Source organism: Falco naumanni, chromosome 9 (assembly GCF_017639655.2).
Source record: "Falco naumanni isolate bFalNau1 chromosome 9, bFalNau1.pat, whole genome shotgun sequence".
Classification (NCBI taxonomy): Eukaryota; Metazoa; Chordata; class Aves; order Falconiformes; family Falconidae; genus Falco; species Falco naumanni.
Genome location: NC_054062.1, coordinates 17,145,395 through 17,166,127, shown reverse-complemented (window position 1 = coordinate 17,166,127; position 20,733 = coordinate 17,145,395). Strand labels below are relative to the sequence as shown.

The window sequence follows — 20,733 nt, the reverse complement described above, 5'->3', positions numbered from 1 at the left end:
TAGCACCAAGAGCTGCAACTTCTGATCCATCTGTACACACCGGTTTGAGGAACGTTTTGGATCCAGCGATAGGAATCTGAAAGACTGAATGGCAGTGCTGAATTCTCAGTTTTCTGCACTTCTTTCTTCATCTCCATTATTTTAAAAAAAATCAACCATGTGTCCAGTAAACATCAATTATTTCCATAAACTCTTAAGTTTTCCAGTAATTGATCACACACGCCGAGTTAAAAGCCTTGTCAGTCCTTGCTGTTTATCAAGCTTGCTGATAAAAGTACACAACCACAGACACAACCACAGACACAGACACTAATTAACAACATTCCATTGCGCCACAAGTGAGAAATGCCAAGAGATCTACCTTTCCCTGCCCTGCTCCTTACACAGCTCCCAGTTCACGAGCACACATGCACACAGACAGCAGGCAGACAACAATATACAAAGATAACAAATGGGTCTCTAGCGTTTCAGATTTACCTACAACAGTGTCCTTCCATCAGAACTTTAAGAGTGTTTTGCTTCTGGCACTAGCATTAGCAATCCCAAACAAAGACTGTTAAGAAAAATGTTGCTCAACATTAGAGATAGTTAGAAACAGCGTTAGAAAAAACTGGGTGCTTCCCAGGAGCACTGAGAATTAGTCATGAACTACTAGATATTTTACAAATTGCCTCACATAGCTGCTGCCAATGGGTTACGCAAGAGTCTGACCAAAAATAAAATAAAATTAAAAAAAAAAAAAACAACAACGGAAGATGGAAATCCTGATGAAAAGAAGAATGTGTACATCTCATGTATTAAAGACACAAACTGAATTTGAAATAAAGGGCAGTCATAACGAAAGAGCACATACTTGGGGGAGTTTCAGGGGAAAGAGTTAAATGCAGATAAACCCTGTACTGGTGAAAATAACATTTAAATTTAATTTTATATCCAGATTATCCAGTTCACAGTCCTTTCATTCCTACTGTGGGAAAATGGGAACTGGAAAAAAAGTCCCACCGAGGAGGCTCTTTGCTTTCCTTTCTCTTCCTTTTATTATTTTTTTTTTACTTTAAAAGTCTGTGATGACCTAAAGAAAATAAAAAAAAAAAAAAACCCAAAACCTGTGTCCAGTATTTTAAAATCAGCTTTCCCTTGGGTCTCAAAACTGCATCTGTTCCATGTGCACTGAATTCAGCAGGAATACAGCATACAAGATGACTAAACCATCACAGTCTGCAGTGAGGGACACCAATATATAAAAGCGAACAGAAAGAAAAAGGTATTTAAGAAGTGAATATGTATGACTTAAAGCTACTGCTTGGTAGAGCTAACTCCTCTTTCAGTGTTTCTAGTCTGACTCTTTTTCTAGCCCATTTCTATACAGTTTATACTAGAGCTAACTGTCCCAAATACATTTTATCATTTAGCCTATCAGCTAGAGCTTTAAAGGGGCATTTCTACATTCAGCCTGCAATCTTACCTTGTAGGCAGCTTGTCTCATAAACTGTTTTGCAGGCTGCTTCCAAATAGCAGGCACTGTAATGACCCATCTTACTTCCGTGTTTTCAAAGTCCGAGCCTCCTTGGTCGCTGAGCTCCTAAATAAAAAGAAAAATAGAGGTGAATCCAAAATGATGGGCGTCAACTTTAGAAGAAAGCATTATTTTCTGCTGGCTCTAATAACAGTAACTTTCCCTTTTCCATTTTTTTCCTGTTACATCTACGCTACAAATCAGAACTATTGCCAACCTGTCAACAATGCTTTACTATGCCAAAAACTGGGATTAGGTTTGATGCTTTCTCAAGGAGGCCTATAGAAAAGTTTACTGGTGAACATGAAGTAGAAAAGTTAGTTTTTCCAAAAACACCTCATGCACCACTGAATATTACAGAACGTTTATGTACATTCTTAGTCTTGCTGTTAGCTTGAAGAATTCACACTTGCATCTTGATTAATACACAGAAAAAAATTTGAGGTATCACTGATGAATATTACGTTTTACACTCTGGATTTTTCAATGACTTCTTTATACACCATTTACTTTAAATCAAATTTTTACAACTGAGTTAACAAGGGAAAGTGAAACCCTTTCCAAAAAAATGACCGATTGCTCCTTGAAAATTTTGCTTTAAGCAAACATTCAAGACCAGTTTAGTTCTTTTATTGTCCTTTCCCCCCCCCCCCCTTACAAAGAGGAAAGTCTGTACTGCATTTGCAAATTAGGTGATATACTGACATGTTTTGGGAAAGGTTCCAAGTAAAATGTCATTACCATATGTCCTATCTAAATCTCCATCCAAACAGGCAAAGGTTCAGAAAGGTGAACAACAGGCCTTTAGAATGTAAAAAAATGTTCCTGCATGTGCTGTGCCAAGGTGTGGTGTTTGTTTAGCTATGCCGCCATTCAAAATACCCATGCTAGAAAAGTAGTACCTTTATACTGCACATAGGGCACTAGGAATGGATAGATTATAGTCCAAAGTAATAGTTTGTTTACAGTGCTTGTCTAATTAAATTCAGGAAACACTCAGAAATCACAAGGATTTATTTATTAACATCAAGAAAGGATGTAGCCCTGAACAGGCAACACAGCAAATATACAGGATTCATATTCACCACGAATTTCCCCAAAGTATGCACAGGTTCAAGTCTGTGACTCCACAATCAGCCCCAAAATCTAGTTAAAAAAGTCTTTGACAAGATGAGAAATTGGACTTGTAATGGTAGCGTTATTTCTCTGCAGCCATAAAAAATAGACTGAGGTCTCACAGAGACTAAATTAACCCCATTCAAAAGAGTAGGTTAGTTTTTAACAACAAGGCTATTTTAAACAATGCTTGCTTGGATGAATATTCTGATTTGACCCAGCAACTATTATGCTTACGTTGACAATACAGTGGTGCATTTGAACCCAATGGCACTTAGCTCGCATTTGAATGTTTACATGAGATTTTAGATCTCTAAAACTGTTCACTGGAGACAAGTATTTCACAAAAGAATACAAAAAACAATCTTGTGACCCAAGCAGAGCATTACAATAAATGAGCATCGCAACATTTCAAATGGAAAATAAAATATATTTTCCCTACTAACACCAGCCACAGAAGGAGAAAAAAAAAAAAATGGCAAGATAAATGGAGGTAGTCCACCAGAACACAGTATGAATTTACAAATTAAACCCCTTATAGATGTCTGTCTCACTTATTGGTTCTCCCGAATGCTTGTTAGATTTTCTCCGTAAACATGCATTCAGGATCAGGGCAACCAAATAACATAGACAACTCCAAGTTGGGTCAGTGCTGACCTGCCGGGGGGCAGGGGGCTCGGCAGGGGGGTCTGGGCAGGCCAGGCCGACGTGCCGGGGCCACTTGCATGAGGTTCAACCAGGCTCAGTGCCGGGCCCTGCCCGTGGGTCACACCAGCCCCAGGCAGCGCTGCGGGCTGGGGCAGGGGGCTGGGAGCTGCCTGGGGGGAAAGGGCCTGGGGGGGCTGGCTGACGGCCGGCTGGGCAGGAGCCAGCAGGGTGCCCAGGGGGGCAAGGGGGCCAACAGCACCCTGGCTTGTATCTGAAATAGTGTGGCCAGCAGGACCGGGACAGTGACCGTCCCCCTGTACTCGGCACTGGTGGGGCCGCACCTCGAACCCTGGGCTCAGTTCTGGGCCCCGCACGACAAGAGGGACATGGAGGGGCTGCAGCGTGTCCAGAGCCGGGCAGCGGGGCTGGGGAAGGGGCTGGAGCACAAGGCTGGTGAGGAGCGGCTGAGGGAACTGGGGGCATTTAACCTGGAGAAAAGGAGGCTCAGGGGGGACCTTATTGCTCTCCACAGCTCCGACAGGAGGCTGCAGGCAGGTGAGGGTTGGTCTCTTCTCCCAGACAACAAGCAACACAAGAGGAAACGGCCTCAGGTTGTACTAGAGGAGGTTTAGACTGGATATTAGGAAAAATTTCTTCACCTAATGGGTTGTCAGGCATTGGACCAGGCTGCCCAGGGAGCTGGTTGGGTCACTGTCCCTGGAGGTACTTGAAAGATATGTAGGTGTGACACTTGGACACAGTTTAGTGATAGACTTGGCAGTGCTGGGTGAATGGTTGGACTCCATGATTTTTAAGGTCTTTTCCAATTTAAATAATTTAATGATTCTATCTCACAGCATAACAACATGAAATTCGCCCCTGCAAATTGTCAGCACAGGGCCGAAATACCACAGCCTACTTGTGGCTCTTTGGCACATACACTGTAGTTTAACTGTGTAAAACAGAATAAAGGAGTCTTATCCAAAATGTTCCTGTGTTGGTTTGGGGAATGGAGACTATAGATCTGTACTGGTGTGGAATTCCACACAGGCTAATATACTGAATCTCTCAATGCAATCAAGTGGCCTGCACAGATCATTGCACTGGCATAATTACACTATTTCCACCAGGTTAGCCAGCTTGTACTCCTCAGCAGGGCATCTTTGTACAGACTTACAGTGAAATGCAAGTCGCCAAATTATAAATGAGCTTCTAATACCCTTTTTATTACAAAATAAATCCAGCTCATCTAGCTCTGCTTTGCTTCATCAGTGAAGACAAAGTTACGTTGGGGCAGGTGACGTCAGTAGGTGCCCATCCTATTTGCATTTCACAGTGCCAACTCATGAACATGAGAGACAACCTTGTGTGAACACAGAAGAATGCATCGTCCCAGCTGCAGCAGTGTAGGGGATGAGGACAGGACCCAGTCTCAAATTTAATTCCTGAGCTTCAGCTCCTGCGCTTTTAAATTTCCGTTTCAAATCCACATTTTTTTCATGAAAAAAAGCAATAGAAAATATTTAAGCTGGTAAGAAGATATTCAGAACTCTGCATCACAGCAATACTGTTAGTGAATCAAGCTTCCCCTGTGTGGTGGTAAATCACTTCAGGCTATTGTGAGCTCTCCAGAGTCCACAGACTGCCTAGCGTTTCTACAGCTGCCTTGCTTTGTTTACATCAAATACTACTGAGGTCAAAGCCTGGAAAGGTTAGAAGTGTTAAGCTCACATTTATACCAGTTATAAATCAGAAAATCTAGATAAGGAAGCATTACCTTACCTTTAATGCCTGTTCCTTAAAGAATTGCAGAGCGTAAGCAAATATCTCAAGTGCCTTGACTTTTTTGCCATTTGCAGCTGTCAGGTCTGTCTCCATAGTAAGATTCTACATGAAAGAACATAACTGAAGGTTATTAAAAGGAAAAGGTAAACATTAAATTAATTCCCACTGCTTGAGGAAAGGGAACTTTTCATTATCCACCTGGTTAGGAAAAAGTGACAAAATTGTTCTGAAGAGGATCCAACTCATCACTTGAATTTCCTGGAGCGTGACATTTGCTGCTTATTTTAGACTGTTTTAAACACCTATGATGTCTACGGATAACTTCAGGCAGAAAGCTGTATGGACTAAATATTAAATAATTACAATAGAAGTATCTGTAATTAATTGCAACAAAGCTGCATATACAAGAGACTTAATCCAAGTTCAGAGTTAAAAGCATAGATTTCTGGCTTCCCACCAACACATGAAATCAGAAAATACCTCAATACAGAAAGTACTGGCCAAGTCCCAAAAATCTAGAAAGGATTAAAGACAAAAATATCATCAGTAGGAACAATGTCAAATTAACAACATGATTTGCACTTGCGGTTTTGACAATATCTCTGACTAAATTTGCTCCTCCGTGCTAGAGTTCAGTATGGCTCTTATATTCCATTTCTGCTTTCTAACTAGATTTATAGAACAAACCAACCTCGTGCAGATTCCCAAGACAGCTGTGAATTTCAAACAGGAAAATTAGGACGTGAAGATCTAAGCAAATGTGACGGTTTTGGCTGGGGTAGAGTTAATTTTCTTCATAGTAGCTGGAATAGGGCTGTGTTTTGGATTTGTGTTGGAAACAGTGTTGATAATTCAGGGATGTTTTTGTTATCGGTGAGCAGCACTTACACAGAGCCAAGGCCTTTTGTGGTACTCACCCCAGCAGCGAGTAGGCTGGAGGGCACAAGAACGTTGGGAGGGGGCACAGCTGGGACAGCTGATCCTGACTGACCGAAGGGATATTCCATACCATATGACATCATGCTCAGCATATAAACTAGGGGGAAGGAGAAGGAAGGGGGGAACGTTCGGAGTGATGGCGTTTGTCTTCCCAAGTAACCATTACCTGTGATGAAGCCCTGCCTCCCTGGGGATGGCTGAACACCTGCCTGCTGATGGGAAGCGGTGAATTAATTCCTTGTTTTGCTTTGCTATGCTTGCATGCGTGGGTTTTGCTTTACCTATTAAACTGCATCTCAACCCATGTGTCTTCTCACTTTTATTCTTCTGATTCTCTCCCTCATCCCACCAGGGTTAGTCAGCGAGCAGCGTGGGGCTTAGTTGCTGGCTGGGGTTAAATGACAACAGCAAAGCAGATAATGAACTTCTAAGATCTAGAAAGAAGGCTGGCAAAATACACTTGCCAAATGCAGTGAGAGGCAAACCAAATCACAGTGTTAACTGAAGAGTTCATTTTATTTACTCTTTAAACTTAGAAATAAAGCTGCCTCATATCTATTTGACAATCCTCAGGCAAAAATGTAGTACTGTCCACAGGAAGATAATTCGAGTAGCAAATGCACAATTATCCAGGTAAATTGGTTAATACTTACACCAGTGGTATGTAGCTTCATCTTAAACTTTTCAAAATACAACCAGTGCTTTGATTCGGTGGGATCCAAGTCATGGTAGAAATCTCTTGCTGCATACCCAAAGCTATGAAACTTTCTCTCTGGTGTTAGGAGGATAGTGGTTGGTGTCTTCTGGTTGGATACGCCTGGATCTCCACCTTCCCACCGTCTATCCAACAAGTGAAACAGTTTCAGTAAGTGATACTAATGTTTAGAGCAGCAGAAAAAAATAGCATATAGTGAGAAAAACAAAGTGGTGGCAGATTGCACGGACTGCTTTCCCCTCCAAAGATACAAATTTCAACCCTTATAATACCAAAAGCAAGTGGTTTTTTTTCACATCAAAGAAAAGAGGACTGTAATTTTCATTTCAGATAACTCAATATATTTTACAGTTAGTGGTATAATTTTTAAGGACATAATCATACTCTGTCTTTGGTAAGAATACAGGTTTCCTGAAGCCATACACAATTAGCAAGGAAACAGTTTTGCACTTGAATTTGCAAATTAAGTGTATGTATGTAATAAATATTGTGCAGGAAAAAAAATCAAGTAATTATCCAAGAACACTATTCATGAAAAACCAAATCTTCAAATTGCGTGGCCTATCCAATTGTCAGTCCAACTCCATGAATGCTTATTTGTACAGGATATTTCCCCCATTTGGATTTAGGGATCTGTTTAAGTAATCTGAACACCACTCTGGAGAAGTTGATTAAATCCCTCTTTTTGTCACAGAAAGCTCTATGAAGCAAGACAAGCCAGTTCAACCAACATCTGATCATGTGCCTGTGTCTTCACCTGAAACTCTGAAGACATGTCTGCAGCTGTTGAACTCTCCGCATTCCACTCTCTGCTCACCTGAAGTCGATGGATTTTGTGTTTGAAATGACAAAAATGCTGTAAAAATCTTAGTCTCTCAAAAACGAAGCAGACTCCCCCAATCCCCAAATACATTACAGGCACCAAAACATTCCCCTCACTACCATCCACTAAAGCAGTGAATAAAGCTATCCTACCTTATCAAGACTGTGAAGTTATCTTCAGGAAGACCCAAGAAGCACAAAAGTGTTAAGATGAAAGCAAAACAAAGCTTGTTGCATGGAATGGATAAGGAAATCAGTAAGAACATCAAATATGAGAACATCCAGAAGCAGAAATTGGGGGGGGGTGGGGGTGGGGGGGGTGGGGTGTGTGTGTGCAGGGCACAGTGAGACGAAAGTAGAAAATTGTCAGACAGTAGAAATCACGGTCAGACAGTACACAGTTGTACCACAGAGCCAGCTGTGAGCATTCCTGTCTTCTCACTTTTCAATCACATAAAAAGTAGAATGGAAGAACAAGAAACCTGGGCATGACTGTTCCACCTCACCCTACATAGAAATACTTTCCGCACAGGAAACAAACAATCACCAGAAAACATTTTCTTAAGAAGGCATTGGTGGAAAGATCTGTTTATGCTATCAAACATAACCATAACACCACTCAGAGAGGAGCCAAGTTAAGATCACACGGGCAACTGCATTCATTCATTATTAAACCACATGCTGATTGCTTTCTTCTAAAGATAGCAAAACACACTTAATATACTACTGCCAAAGTCCTTGTTCTGAAGCACAAAAAGGTTGCCTTGTTCTGTGGTACTTGTTTATGTGACACAGGAAGTTTACAAAGGAAAAAAAAAAAAATCTTTTCCATTTCACTCTCAGAAACAGTTGAAGCAATTGACCTCCAGACCAGGGCAGGCAACTGACATGGAAAACTGCAATCTAAGGGCTTAATACTTGGCAAAGGAACAAGGAACAGGATCTTCTAAAGTGCTGGGAGCCCTTCAGACCATTCAACTAGATCAAACAGCGCAAAATCCACCCTTTTTTGCACCAGCAGCAGCAATGGCAGGGAATCACATATCTGTGAATTTACTTCAGTGTGGAGGACAATTCCACTGCTCTGAAAGCAGAAACAGCGTGAGAAGTGGAATGATTTCCACCTTCAACCACTTGGAAAAAACTTGCCTAAACCTCCCTAGTACCACTGCTCAGCCCCTGAGCTACTACCAGCTGGCAAGGGCTCTGCTGCAGATCATTTCTTCTAACCTCTTGCTAGAAATGTACTTGGTCAACTTCAAAATCTTTTGAGTAGGTGTCACAGCGAACATACGGTTCCAATGTGAAGAAGTTGGGATCCCACAGCCCCTGAGCAGAAAACACTGCCTATTTCACCAGACTTAAATCCCACACACCTGCTGCAAGCAGAGAGGAGACAGAGTGGTATCATTTTTGCTTGGAAACATTAATTATTCATTGTGAGTCACTGGTGGGAAATTCCATAAATAGGACATGGCTAGTAACAATACTACTTTGTTTTTCATTATGGCTAGGTGCATTTTTTCTTTCCAGAATAAGTACACTTAAGGTGCAGTTTAAATGAAGAGAAATTGATGCTCAGGGGTATGGGCTGAAATTGTCAAAGCCACCTAGAGAACTGGATTATTTACTTCCTGATGAGTTTCTGACTGAAACTAGACACGGTAATTGCTCAGCACATTCTAAAGTTCTCAGCCTGTACTACAGTTCGGTCACCGGAAGAGCAATAAAGAAACAGAAGGGGAAGTCCAACTCTACCATTTGCAATCAGAGATTTAAAAATATTCCTGTGTGACATCTCTTCTAGAAAGAAGCAGCTGCAAAGGCACATGCATAGTAAATCCTGACTGTGACACTCTGCTGAGGTGGAGCCCTAGCCTCACTCCACTTAGTGGAGGCTTCTAGTCAGTAAGGCTAGGATTTCAGCACCTTCATTTGCAGTTTTTGTTCATGGTCCCAATGCAGGCAAAACAATGGTAATAATGCTCTCGGGGTGGGGGGGGAACCAAACAAACCCAAAATATGGTAATGCCTAGTAAAAGCATGGACTAATACGAGCCAGAAGTACTCTGGCATGTGGGCAATACCTTCTCAAAGCCGAGTCAGAACTAAAAATATTCAAGCAAAACCCAAGGTAGATTTCTGCTCAAATGCAGGCATGAGACTAGTTCCTAGGCTGATAAAAAGTGGAGTAGCTCAACAGAGCAGCATAGACCCGTTTATAGCCACAGATGATCGGAATGTATCTAGGAAAAGTGAGAACTGAGACAAGAGAAAAGTTAGTGTGGAAAGGATCGCAAGGTTATGCTAAGGTTAGAGAAATGCCCTTCCTCACACAGGAATCTGGCTAACAGACAGAGTAAAGAGAGCGATCCTTGCAGAGTGATGAGAATTTGATCCAGAGCTGCAGCATAACAGTCAAGGAAACGAAGCATTGGGATCATCAAAATGTAGCCAAACGCCACTGCAAGCATGTACACCAAAGAAAGGCAAGCACATGGCTGCCAAGAAGGGAAGAGAAGGATAAAGGAAAACCTGAAGGTTGAAGTAAAGTTACACTGAAAAAAGCCCGCATTCTCCCTCCTTCCAAAGACAGGCTGTGATTTTTTTCATAATCACATGTGGTTTTCCCATTTTTTTTCTCCATTTGTGAAATACTCACATTCAGTTTGTTGCAATTTAACCAGCAGCTGAAACATTTATAACTTCACATAAGTGCATATAAATCAATAGGAGTTTTTAAAAACTGTGCAAGGCCTTGCACATTCCCTCCAAAGGAGTTGTAGTTAACCCATTCTACAGCACCAAACGGGCTTTCATTATGACTCTGGCACTGCCCTGCCTGCTCAAGTGCTTGCTGAACTCATGGCCAGGCTGTTCCTATGCATTTACTCAGCCTCAAGGTAAGCAGAAAATAGCACTCGTTATAACATACACTTCTAGTCTGAAACAAGAGCCTGAAGGTAACCACAACTATCTTTACAGAAGTCATTGGGAACTAGCAAGAGTTTACAAGTGGGAAGTATTACCTAGAATTGATAAAACAGTAACTAACATGCAATCAAAGTGAAGTCAATCATTACTCATCTAGAAACATACACCCAACTCCAAACATGTGCTTTAGACTACCGACATGAGTGAGGAGGATACTTACACATTTAAAGCAAAGTGTATGCTTCAAGAACTCTGCTTATAAATTCATTTTTTTTAGTACTGGGCATTACAGCAAATAAACACACAGTCAAAAACATGACTGTCTACTAATCACACAACTAGAATCATGCCTTTGCTGACTCTACATTCACACTTGGTACTAAAGCCCTGTGTGTTCACTCTTTGCTGAAGTAGGACCTTCCAAACAAACCCATCTTACCCTTCATTGAGCTATTTGCAGAAAAGCAGCTTTGTTAAAAGGCAGCCAGAAATCTAAATGTCTGGAAAGGATCAACACTAACAAGGAAAAAATGTTAGGAAGCAAAGAGGACCGTGCATCACTGGAATGTTTTATTTTAATGTAAACATTCTCGAGTGCAGGCGGGAAATTACATTTACTCTGCTGAAATATTTGTAAATTATCCTACATGTAAGCCTCATTATATACAGAGTTTGAACTTCTCAATACCTTCTGAACTACTGAAGCTTTATTTTGATACATACACCACTGAATTTCATGATTTTATGAGTATCGATATATAAATATATATAAAAACATGATATACATTATTTCCTAACTCAGTTTCAGCTATATCTTTCCCAAAATCCTTCCCTGCCAGCAATATTTATTTAAAATATATAATAAAAAATACTATTCTTTGTATTAAAATGTTTTCCATTGTTAGAAATACCTGTTGGAAACCTGAATACATTTCCCCCTCAAAGAGGTATCCTCCCTTCTGTTGGAAATATATATAAATTAATACATTTCATTTCTTTTTACATTACTAAATAATATCTACACAGGTCTGAAGTCACAATCATGGTACCATTATTGCATAAGGAAGAAAACACAGTGTTTTGAACCATAAGTAGTAAAATATCAATTAAGATTTGGAATCTCTCAGCTGGCCACACAGCACCTATAGACTTCAGTGTCCCAGTGATCTACAGCAAGAAGCCAGATACTCTGAAAGGAGAATCTAGTCTGTAATTCACTGCAGTATAGTGTGAACCCTGTGGCAAAATCAGGTCCTAAGGTAAAATTTTGAGTTCAAAGCACTGAAAGGACTTCCCTAGAAACAGCAGTGATTTCACCTAGGAAAATCTCCACAGAGATTACAGGAACAACACAGTACACAGGATTTAGGCTTGCTCAGGCACAGCTTCAGAGATATCTTCCCTAATTTTGTAAACTTCTTTAAGAAATCTGATTAATTAATTGCTGTCAAAAGAGAACAGAAATTGATAAACACAGGTTCCAACCCGGCAACCCTGTAACTTGTCTGAGCCAGAAACATGGCCTGTCCTTTGACTCCTGGCCTCGTGCAGCTTCCCATGCCCTTCAGAGAACAATAGATGGATGACATGCATAAAACACCTTGAAGCATTTACATGTCCATACTGAAAACGGTAGGTATCTTTGCAACTGGACAGCATAATACCACTCCAAAATTTACCTCCCTTCAGCCGGTATTGCAGATCAGTTGCATTTGACCTCTGAAATACTTTGCAACTCTACACAAACCAAATGTGCACGCTGACTGCACAATTAACACTGCCTGTTGAGATTTAAGAGCTGCCTTCAGCTAGCATCTTTGCTTAGAAAAATGACAGTAAATCACACTGGACTGCAGCAAGTTAGTCTTTTTGCCCTTTTGTTCTCAGTATTACAGTGCTGGAAAAAGTACAACACCTACTGCTACAACAGCAGCTTTGTTCAGAAGAACTTCTATGGCTATGCTTTTTACACACACCTTGTTTATATCTGAAATTAGCTTTATCTTGGTCTTTTTACAATACAGTAGTTTTAAAGATACTTTAATAAGAATTGTACAGGGGTTTAGTTCTAAAAAAAACTTTTCAAAAAGACTATAAAACACTATAAAAATGGTTTGTAGGGCAATCCTTTCAGGTATCTGCCATAATAGGGTTTGCATTTGTGATTGCATTAGATTTATATGCATAAATTCATATTGTGTTGATTTAGTCATGAAATAAAAAAATAAAAAACCCTACATAACAGCATCTAAAGTTTGTTCCTTACATACATATGATACAGTACAGCTTTCACATCTAACCTTAATTTTCAAATTCATGCCTTTTGCTTGCTTATTTCCCAGTATCACTGGTTTGTTACTAGAGATTTTATTCAAATTTAATGCTAAAAAACTTGTATTAGCCAAATGAACTACCAGTTTCTGGGTGCAAGTAACGAAACATTGTACACATAACTGTACACAGGCATGATTCCAGGGGACCGGCAGCTCCTGGGAAATGCCATGACCCTTAATAAATGTGTAGTTTCTCTCGACCTCTGAGATAAGCGCATCCAGATTTAATAATTAGTACTGCTCCCTGAATAGTTCTAAATACTCACTGATCCCTCCTTTTATTCACGTCATCTTGTAAACTCAGAAAAGAACAGAGAGGATGCATTCACATTGATTATATTAAAGCTAGAATACAGTAAAACACTAAAAAACCCTGTAACTGTGAGAAAGGTGTGGACTGTTGCAATGCTAGACAAATCTAGACACTTTAGACTCCTGCAGAAAATATCTAGAGCTACTGCAGACAACCCATGTTATCACAATCGAAAACCAAATGCTGCATTGCAGCCCTTACCTCATTACATGAATACATTCTGGCTCCTTGGTGAAGCTGTAGGCGTAGCCACTGGATGTTGTGCCAAAATCAATAGCCACAACAACAAGAAATAACTGTTCTACAGCATCCTCTGCATCAGAGTCCTTCTGTTAAATAGCAGAAGCAAAACAGACACTGAGTCACTGATTAGAATAACTGCAACCTGTCTTACCCTTCAGTATTTCTGCTCCCTGAGACATGCATATCTCTTCAGTGAAAATAAGGACCTCCTTAAGCTGCATTTGTGACCGAAGTTGGTACCAGATAGCTGCACATTCCAATGGAAGTGGAAATTTCATATACAACGCAGCATATTTGCTGGAGCCTTGTATGCATAACCTTCTGAATCAAGAGTTTCCTCATATTCACTTTTTTGGAATAGCTATTATCCTGTATCATTAAAACTTATGGCTGAACACTGGGTTATTGGGTTTTGGGCCTGTGTTTTGTTTTTTGTTTGGGTTTTTTCCTTAAATTGATCAAGTGAAGAATATGTTTATATTCGTCAGTGTGGTATATTTGGGACTTATTTGGTGTTTTTAAGAGTTAACTATGTCATAACCTTGAACATGAGGTGCTGCCATTTAAAACTAGTAGAGACAGAACAACCCCCAATACAGCAATAAGCTTTTTATCCCGTGGATAAAAGCAATAAGCTTTTTATCCATTTACTCCTGTCTGTACTAGAATGTGGAAAGCTGTTCAGCTGGTTATAGTAAATTTGGATCCTTCTCCCTGCCTTTTACCTGTAATCCTGCAACCCCTGAAAAGCACCATCAAGGGCAACATGGGAATGTTAATTAGAAGAGGTAGAAGGGTTATGGCCCAAATCATAACGACATGAAATAAAGCCTGACATGAATAAACAGAGAATTGTACCACTCCCCAGCATGCTGTTGCCTAACATAAATCCTGTATAATAGAGGAATAAGTAATGAACAGCAAGGAACTACTCTTCACATGCTGACGGTGGTTAAAGCACGAACAGCTGAGCAAGACTGGCAGAGAACAAGGTGGAAATGCCGGTGAAAGGGCTGTGCGCTACAGGCAGATAAGTAATGAAGGCAGGCAATACACCCGCCTGCACACACCGCGTTTTGACAAAACCACCACGGAGCAGACTCATCAACTTAATACTGTACGGGTCTTGTCTGAATCCTCCACCACTGCTGCTCAGCTTGTACTCTCATTAACATTTTGAAGCAATTGTTATCTTTTACAGAGGAACTGCCAAATGTCCTCACTCTATGAGCAGTGTTCCACCATCTTCCTCGCATATCTCTGTTCCCCCCATGCCTGCTACTTCCAGCACCTTTCTGCTGTACCCTTACATTTCCCAAGATCATCCCATAGGCCTGCTACTAAAAATGGAGAAACGAGAATAATATAATTTGGTCTCAAGTAATGAAGGACTTGCTTGGATTCTCCTAATAAAAAAGCTTTTCAACTAGGGCAATAGGTTATTTATATGTCTTCCTCAAAGAGTTTACAGAGCAAATCTAACTGAAAGAGGACATAAATTTATCAATAGACAGAAATAAAAGTTCTGGAGTATATAGAGAAAGAAGTGAATAAAAGCAAAAATTTTTTCCAGAGAGAGGACTCTGGAAATCCTGAAGAGGGGTGTTGCACAACTCTGAACTTGATTCAGAAAACCAAGGAAGAAATCCAACAAGTGTAGCAATGTGTTCTGAACATGATTCCTTGCAATATCAAGACATACACTCTGCATATACTGTGTTACACATGATGCAGATGATCTTAAAAACAGATGGGACTTTAAAGGGAGTTTACCAACAAAATGAGCATGATGTACAAGGGATTAAAACATACTACATTTATGGGACATTTGCTTGCTTTTAAAAGCTTACAGAAGTGGCTATTTTCCTTAAGAAACTAAAGCAGTTCTATTTTGAGTCTCTGTTGGAAGAGAACAGTAAAATTTGTATTTTACTGTTGAGTACCATAGACCTCCTTTTTTTTTCTGAACAGAATGACACCTTTCAGGGGCTGCCTAAACAAATCACTGATAAAGACAGGGACAGAACTTGGGAACCCTGAGGATCAAGAAGCCCCTCTATTTGATATAAAAATATGCAGAGCAAATCTATGAGCTCAACAAGTAGACAAATAAAAAAAAGCAAAACCAGGATCCCAATGAAATGAATGAGATCTCTGCTGCCAGCCCCAGTGTGACCAAAATTTAACTTAAGACTCTGGAGAGCATGAAAGGGATTGTTATGGGAGGAAATTACAACTTTTTTTAAAAATTATGCTCCACTAAACAGGCAGGAGAAAATAATGTCAACATACAGTATATGTTAAGAATGCATTTCTTACCACAATATGTGACGGAGACAGTGGAGTTATTCCAGGGTCTCCCAAACTTTTGGCTGGTGAGGAGTAAGCAGATGTGGAAACTGCATCTGAAAGGAAACAAAAAGTCTTCAGTCTCAGTAAGCAGAATGACTACAACAGGACAGTTGCTTTGCATACTGCTACACTATTTTCCTGTTGAAACAAATCTGCTAAAAAAGAAGCAAATTCCACAGCCACCACACAAAATATATTTTTTGCCCTTACAACATGCTAAGACTCAGCAACTGCAGTTTTGGTTTTAAAATGTTTATCTGACCTTCATGACTAATTTTCATTCTTTTGCCAATTAAATTACCATGTAGAATTTTAAGTCTTCCTAAATATATTCAGAAGTCATAGTTGATACAAGCAGCTTGAACACTATACACTCAAGCTAATGGCCTAAGATTTAAATGTATGCACGCAGAGACTAAACACAAGCTGTGAATTCAAAAAAGACAGTCATTTTAAGAGAAAAAGAGGAAATAATATTGATTTGACAACACAGTAAGAATAAGTTGCAATGATCCCATCATGAGCCTTTATTCTGAAACTTTTCCGATACTGTCTCTGTTTTTATTCTTCAATACACTCTGTACTGAAATATCTTGCAGCTGTTAATATTACTGCAGGACAGAATCCAGCTGGGAAAAAGGAAAGTATTATTAACAAATCATCAAAGAAATATTTCTACCCTGCATACAATACTGGAATTTCATTTAAAGGAACAAGTGAGTGACAAATACTGTAAAATGCACTATTTGTATTTTTCCCTCTTGTGTTTACCCCATTGATGACAGAAAAGGAGATAGCTTACTGAAATAATTAATCACTGATGACTCAGATTGATGCATATTTATTATCTTATGAACACTGCAATAGTTTATCAAAATGGAACATAGAAAAGGTACCACATGCCCTGTCCATGCTCATACCTCCCTGCCCCCAAATTTAAGCCTTGAGTTTACTTAATTCTATTCTGTAGAATATAAGCTAATTAGATATAATGCAGAATTATTTAATGTCTGTAAAGATTAATAACCATAATAAATATTAAATAATACATTTCAACATATTTTACTACCTACTTGGATGCATCACACAATAAAATGCATATTTATGCACAGCATGTAATTCCTAGACATGACTGACAAGTCAGAGCACTATTCTAAGATGACACAGGAACTGCTGGCCAAGAAACAACCTTAGAACTACTTAATAAAGAAACCTGTCACTCCTAGTAATCAAATATGTGTTGTTTTCCAGGGAAGATGCAAAAAATTCTGCAGCAGCCAACTACAGGATAATCTTCCCACATGAAAAAAATCTTCCTCCATAGCTCTCGTAACAGTGTTTATTTGTATTCAAGTTATAATATGCATCTTCAGCCTGATCTTCAGAAGCATTTGCAGAAGCAAAATATTCACACTTCCTGTACAAGTTCTTCAAGAATATATTATGTTACTCCTCTTGTGGTGAAGTACAAAAAGCCACAGGTCAAATGTGACAAACTCAGAATCTGCTCTGTTTCTTAAGATATATTTGGATCAGATGCTGTTATCAGCCTCAGATGCTGTTATCAACCTCCTTTTGTGCCATTTCATTCTCTTTTCAAAACAGATTAATTTTTGTACCATTGATATGGCATTTTTTGTAGAACTGAAGAGCAATATTTCAGCACAGGGAAAAAAAAAAAAAAAAAAGAGAGAGAATTAATAACAAAACATGTTCCTTGAATCCTGCTGCCATTCCTGACTGGACCTGAACCAACACATCCTGAGCAGACCAGGACATCACAATACTGACTCAACATCTTTGGAAACCAGTACATTTTCCCCACTTAGGATGCTGGCTTTGAAGCACAAAAATATAGACATCAAATCACTATCTATGTGGTTTTCAGTGTTTCTCTTTGTTACTAATTCTTTTCACTATTTGTTTCAGCACCCATTGTTCAGCAATCTATTTTCCAGACTGCCTTCACCTATCAGCCTGGGTGTACCTCGAGAAGTTATTCATAGCTCTACATGCAACTCAGAAAATCCTGTGTGACAATATACACATATTTTTTTGTCTCTCAGAGAGCAATGATAAAATAACCAGTGCAATACTCACATTCATCCAATGAAACTGTGCTAACTTGGGTGGTGTTCTATCAAGAATTTATTCAACTCAATTAACTTGTTGCAATCCAGGGATGTAAAATGTCTACAAGGACACTCACTGTATCCACAAGCATAAAAATATGTGTTAACAAACAACAAATGTTCAGCAGATATCAGAGGTCTGTCTTAGCCACCTGTAGATATCACTGCTTAAAAATAAAACAGACTTAGATATTTTCATCAGAAATCTTCAAAATAAATTGTCCATTTCAGTTTCAGAATGTTCTTGAAAACTTAAGCATAAAGGCTGGATTTGCGGAAGGGCTAACTTTTCCTGATTCTTATCAGCTGCTCCACTCTGCTGGAAGGTTAAACTCTTGGTGATTATCAGTATTTTTGACCTGAGGAAAAAATCCTTCCAAACCCATGACCATTCTGCACTGTATTCACTGCTGCTCCTGCAAATACCCAGCTAAACAAATTAATTCTACAATGAGTCCTTCATTCCACCAGCCTGGAGTTCTGTTAGATCGAGAGAGGAAAATCATGGAAGGCAATGCTACAACCTCTAAAGGAGCAAACCAAAATTTTAACCAAAATGTACTGCTACAGTGATTCGGTAGAGTTGCTATCCAGTTGACACAAGCAGCAGTGGCACGACATTGCAACTCATTTCATGAGACTACTAACTAATCATGTGCAATAATCAGGGTAGACATAATTGTTATATTCTAACTGTTAAAAGAGGCCCTAACACTATCAGAGAGTGCAGAGCTGATAAATGAGTAAGCGCAGTTTAGAATACTGGGAAGTTAAAAAGTTTTTTTATCAGAGCAATTGGCGTTTACAGAAAATGGCTTGCAAGCCAGTCACCCTCGATTTAATGCCAAGAGTTCTAACGAGTAGTGAAACAGTTGTTAAAAGCACATGAAACTGGGAAATTTCTAACATTATACTATCTACCCAATCTAAACTGAAAGGTGTTAAAACAGACTTGTCCATGTGGGAGCTTTAATATTTTGTTGAGTTAGTGTTTGCTTGGGGGAAAAAAAAGTGCACGTCATGATTTTTACAACTGTGTTCTGAACAGCAGTAAATGCATAGATATTCCAGGATATTTAAAAATCTCCTGTTTCTAAAGGAGTATGAGTAGTTTATCTGAAAGAAAAAAAAGCATCTATTCCAAGCCAGAAAATGGAAAAAAGGTTGCAAGCAACCTGATTTGCAATCATGCAACCAAAAAAAGGATGCCTAGCCTTTATGAGTAAATTTCCTCCTCTTAACAATTGGAAAAGATGTCCTGCAGAGTATCATGGTATTTGGAACAGTTCTTACAAGCAGGATGACTTCTCAAGGCTTCTGTAATGAAAAAACACAAGTAGTGTCCCACATAGCTCAAGTTCCAGCTTTATCTCCCATGTTTACTAAAGATCTCTGTGTCAAGCAACACACTATGAAAAAAAAACATATAGCTAAACAGCATGCATTAAATAAACATTTAATTCTTGACAATTTGCACACCAAAATAAATGGAGAGATCTGATTTAGCATGCAAATTAAAGTCTTCAAACAAACCAATATTTAAAATAATCTTTTTGTAAATACAATTTAAATTTCTTGAACAGAAATTCTTTAATTTACTTATGAAAGAATAATATGAACTTTAGCCTGAAATATGACTGTCTGTATCAGGGGGTTGGATAATTTAACTAAACATGTATAGAATTTGACCATATCATTACAATTCTGACTTTCGTCCTAACCTAAGCAATTACAAGAACACCTTGTGCATTTTCAAGGTGACCAGAAGAGGAAGCAAGAACACAGAAGACTCCCATTTTCAGCAATTTTTTTTAAGGTTCAAAGGGTACCATCTGATTTGCAAATCCCCAAAGAATTCCAGAATTGTTCAAATTATGAGATCAGCAGATAATGTATTAATAACGAATCATGTCCATTATCATATTAGCTGCATTTGCTGGTTTAGACTTAATTTAAATTATTCTTCTTTTCATCTAAACACATGCAAGAGTTTCTTTTCTGTGGTTTCCTGCAATAGCTACTCAGCTTAGCTTTTTCTGTTTTTCAGTAAATGATCAGACACATTCTAGATTTCAACAAAACGCAATGCAACTGATGACAAAATGCAATGAAGGATTAACCTTTAAGTGTCACAGCACACAGAGTAAAATCAAAGTCCAAAGCATTTCTAAAAACTTAGCTGACACAGTGTGAACATTTCACCGACAGCATATTCAGCTGAATCTGATCTTCTAATAGATTGAAAGAGAAGGACCAAGCTCGTTATTTAATTAGAGAGATCAGTTAACAGCAGCTGATATCCTCTGGAAGACTATCAGTCCACTCAATATTTGGGAGCCCGTGCTATGCATTCCTATTCAGGACTGGATAAATGAGTTTTAGCAAACCCCTGAGAGTATCAGACATGGAGCGCTACAGCCCCAAATCATCGGTTCCAAGCCAGCAAGCTGAGCCCTGCTTTAGGAAAGGTGACTGCTAAACCTCACAGTCACAGGTCACTAAGGTCATACTAAACTTTTTCTTTTTCCAGCAGCTACACAAAATCTTCTCTTTCCTTTTAAATTCAGGTTTCATAAGTATTTTGCTTTCTATAATTCAGCGACACCAGACTTCAGCAAAATATTCTGCTTCACATATTAAGGAAACTGTTCATTCCAACAGCAAAGCAGCATTTTGTAGCAGTGGACTCTCTGCTAACAAAGTTCCCTGCAATCCAAGTAACACAGACAACATAAGCTAGTGGGCATCGTCTCAAAGTAACAATTTACCAAGACAAGTAAAAGCAAGAATTCAGGAAGCAGAGAACGCTGCTCAATGGTATAAAGCACAGAAATGCAGTCATATCAGGGAAGGGGGGAATACCTGAATATGTGCCACATCAGCAG

At 39.2% G+C, this 20,733-nt stretch overlaps 1 protein-coding gene across 2 annotated transcripts in view; it reads right to left on the bottom strand.

Annotated features, from left to right (window-relative positions):
* Positions 1-20,733, bottom strand: part of HSPA12A (heat shock protein family A (Hsp70) member 12A) — an 89,258-nt gene that overhangs the window by 27,372 nt on the left and 41,153 nt on the right. For both annotated transcript variants that reach the window (XM_040606709.1, XM_040606711.1), the window contains 5 exons: positions 15,684-15,769; positions 13,323-13,450; positions 6,658-6,844; positions 5,063-5,167; positions 1,466-1,582 (listed from right to left, as the gene is read on the bottom strand). In XM_040606709.1, the coding sequence (XP_040462643.1) occupies positions 1,466-1,582; positions 5,063-5,167; positions 6,658-6,844; positions 13,323-13,450; positions 15,684-15,769 (623 nt within the window). The remainder of the gene's footprint in view (positions 1-1,465; positions 1,583-5,062; positions 5,168-6,657; positions 6,845-13,322; positions 13,451-15,683; positions 15,770-20,733) is intronic.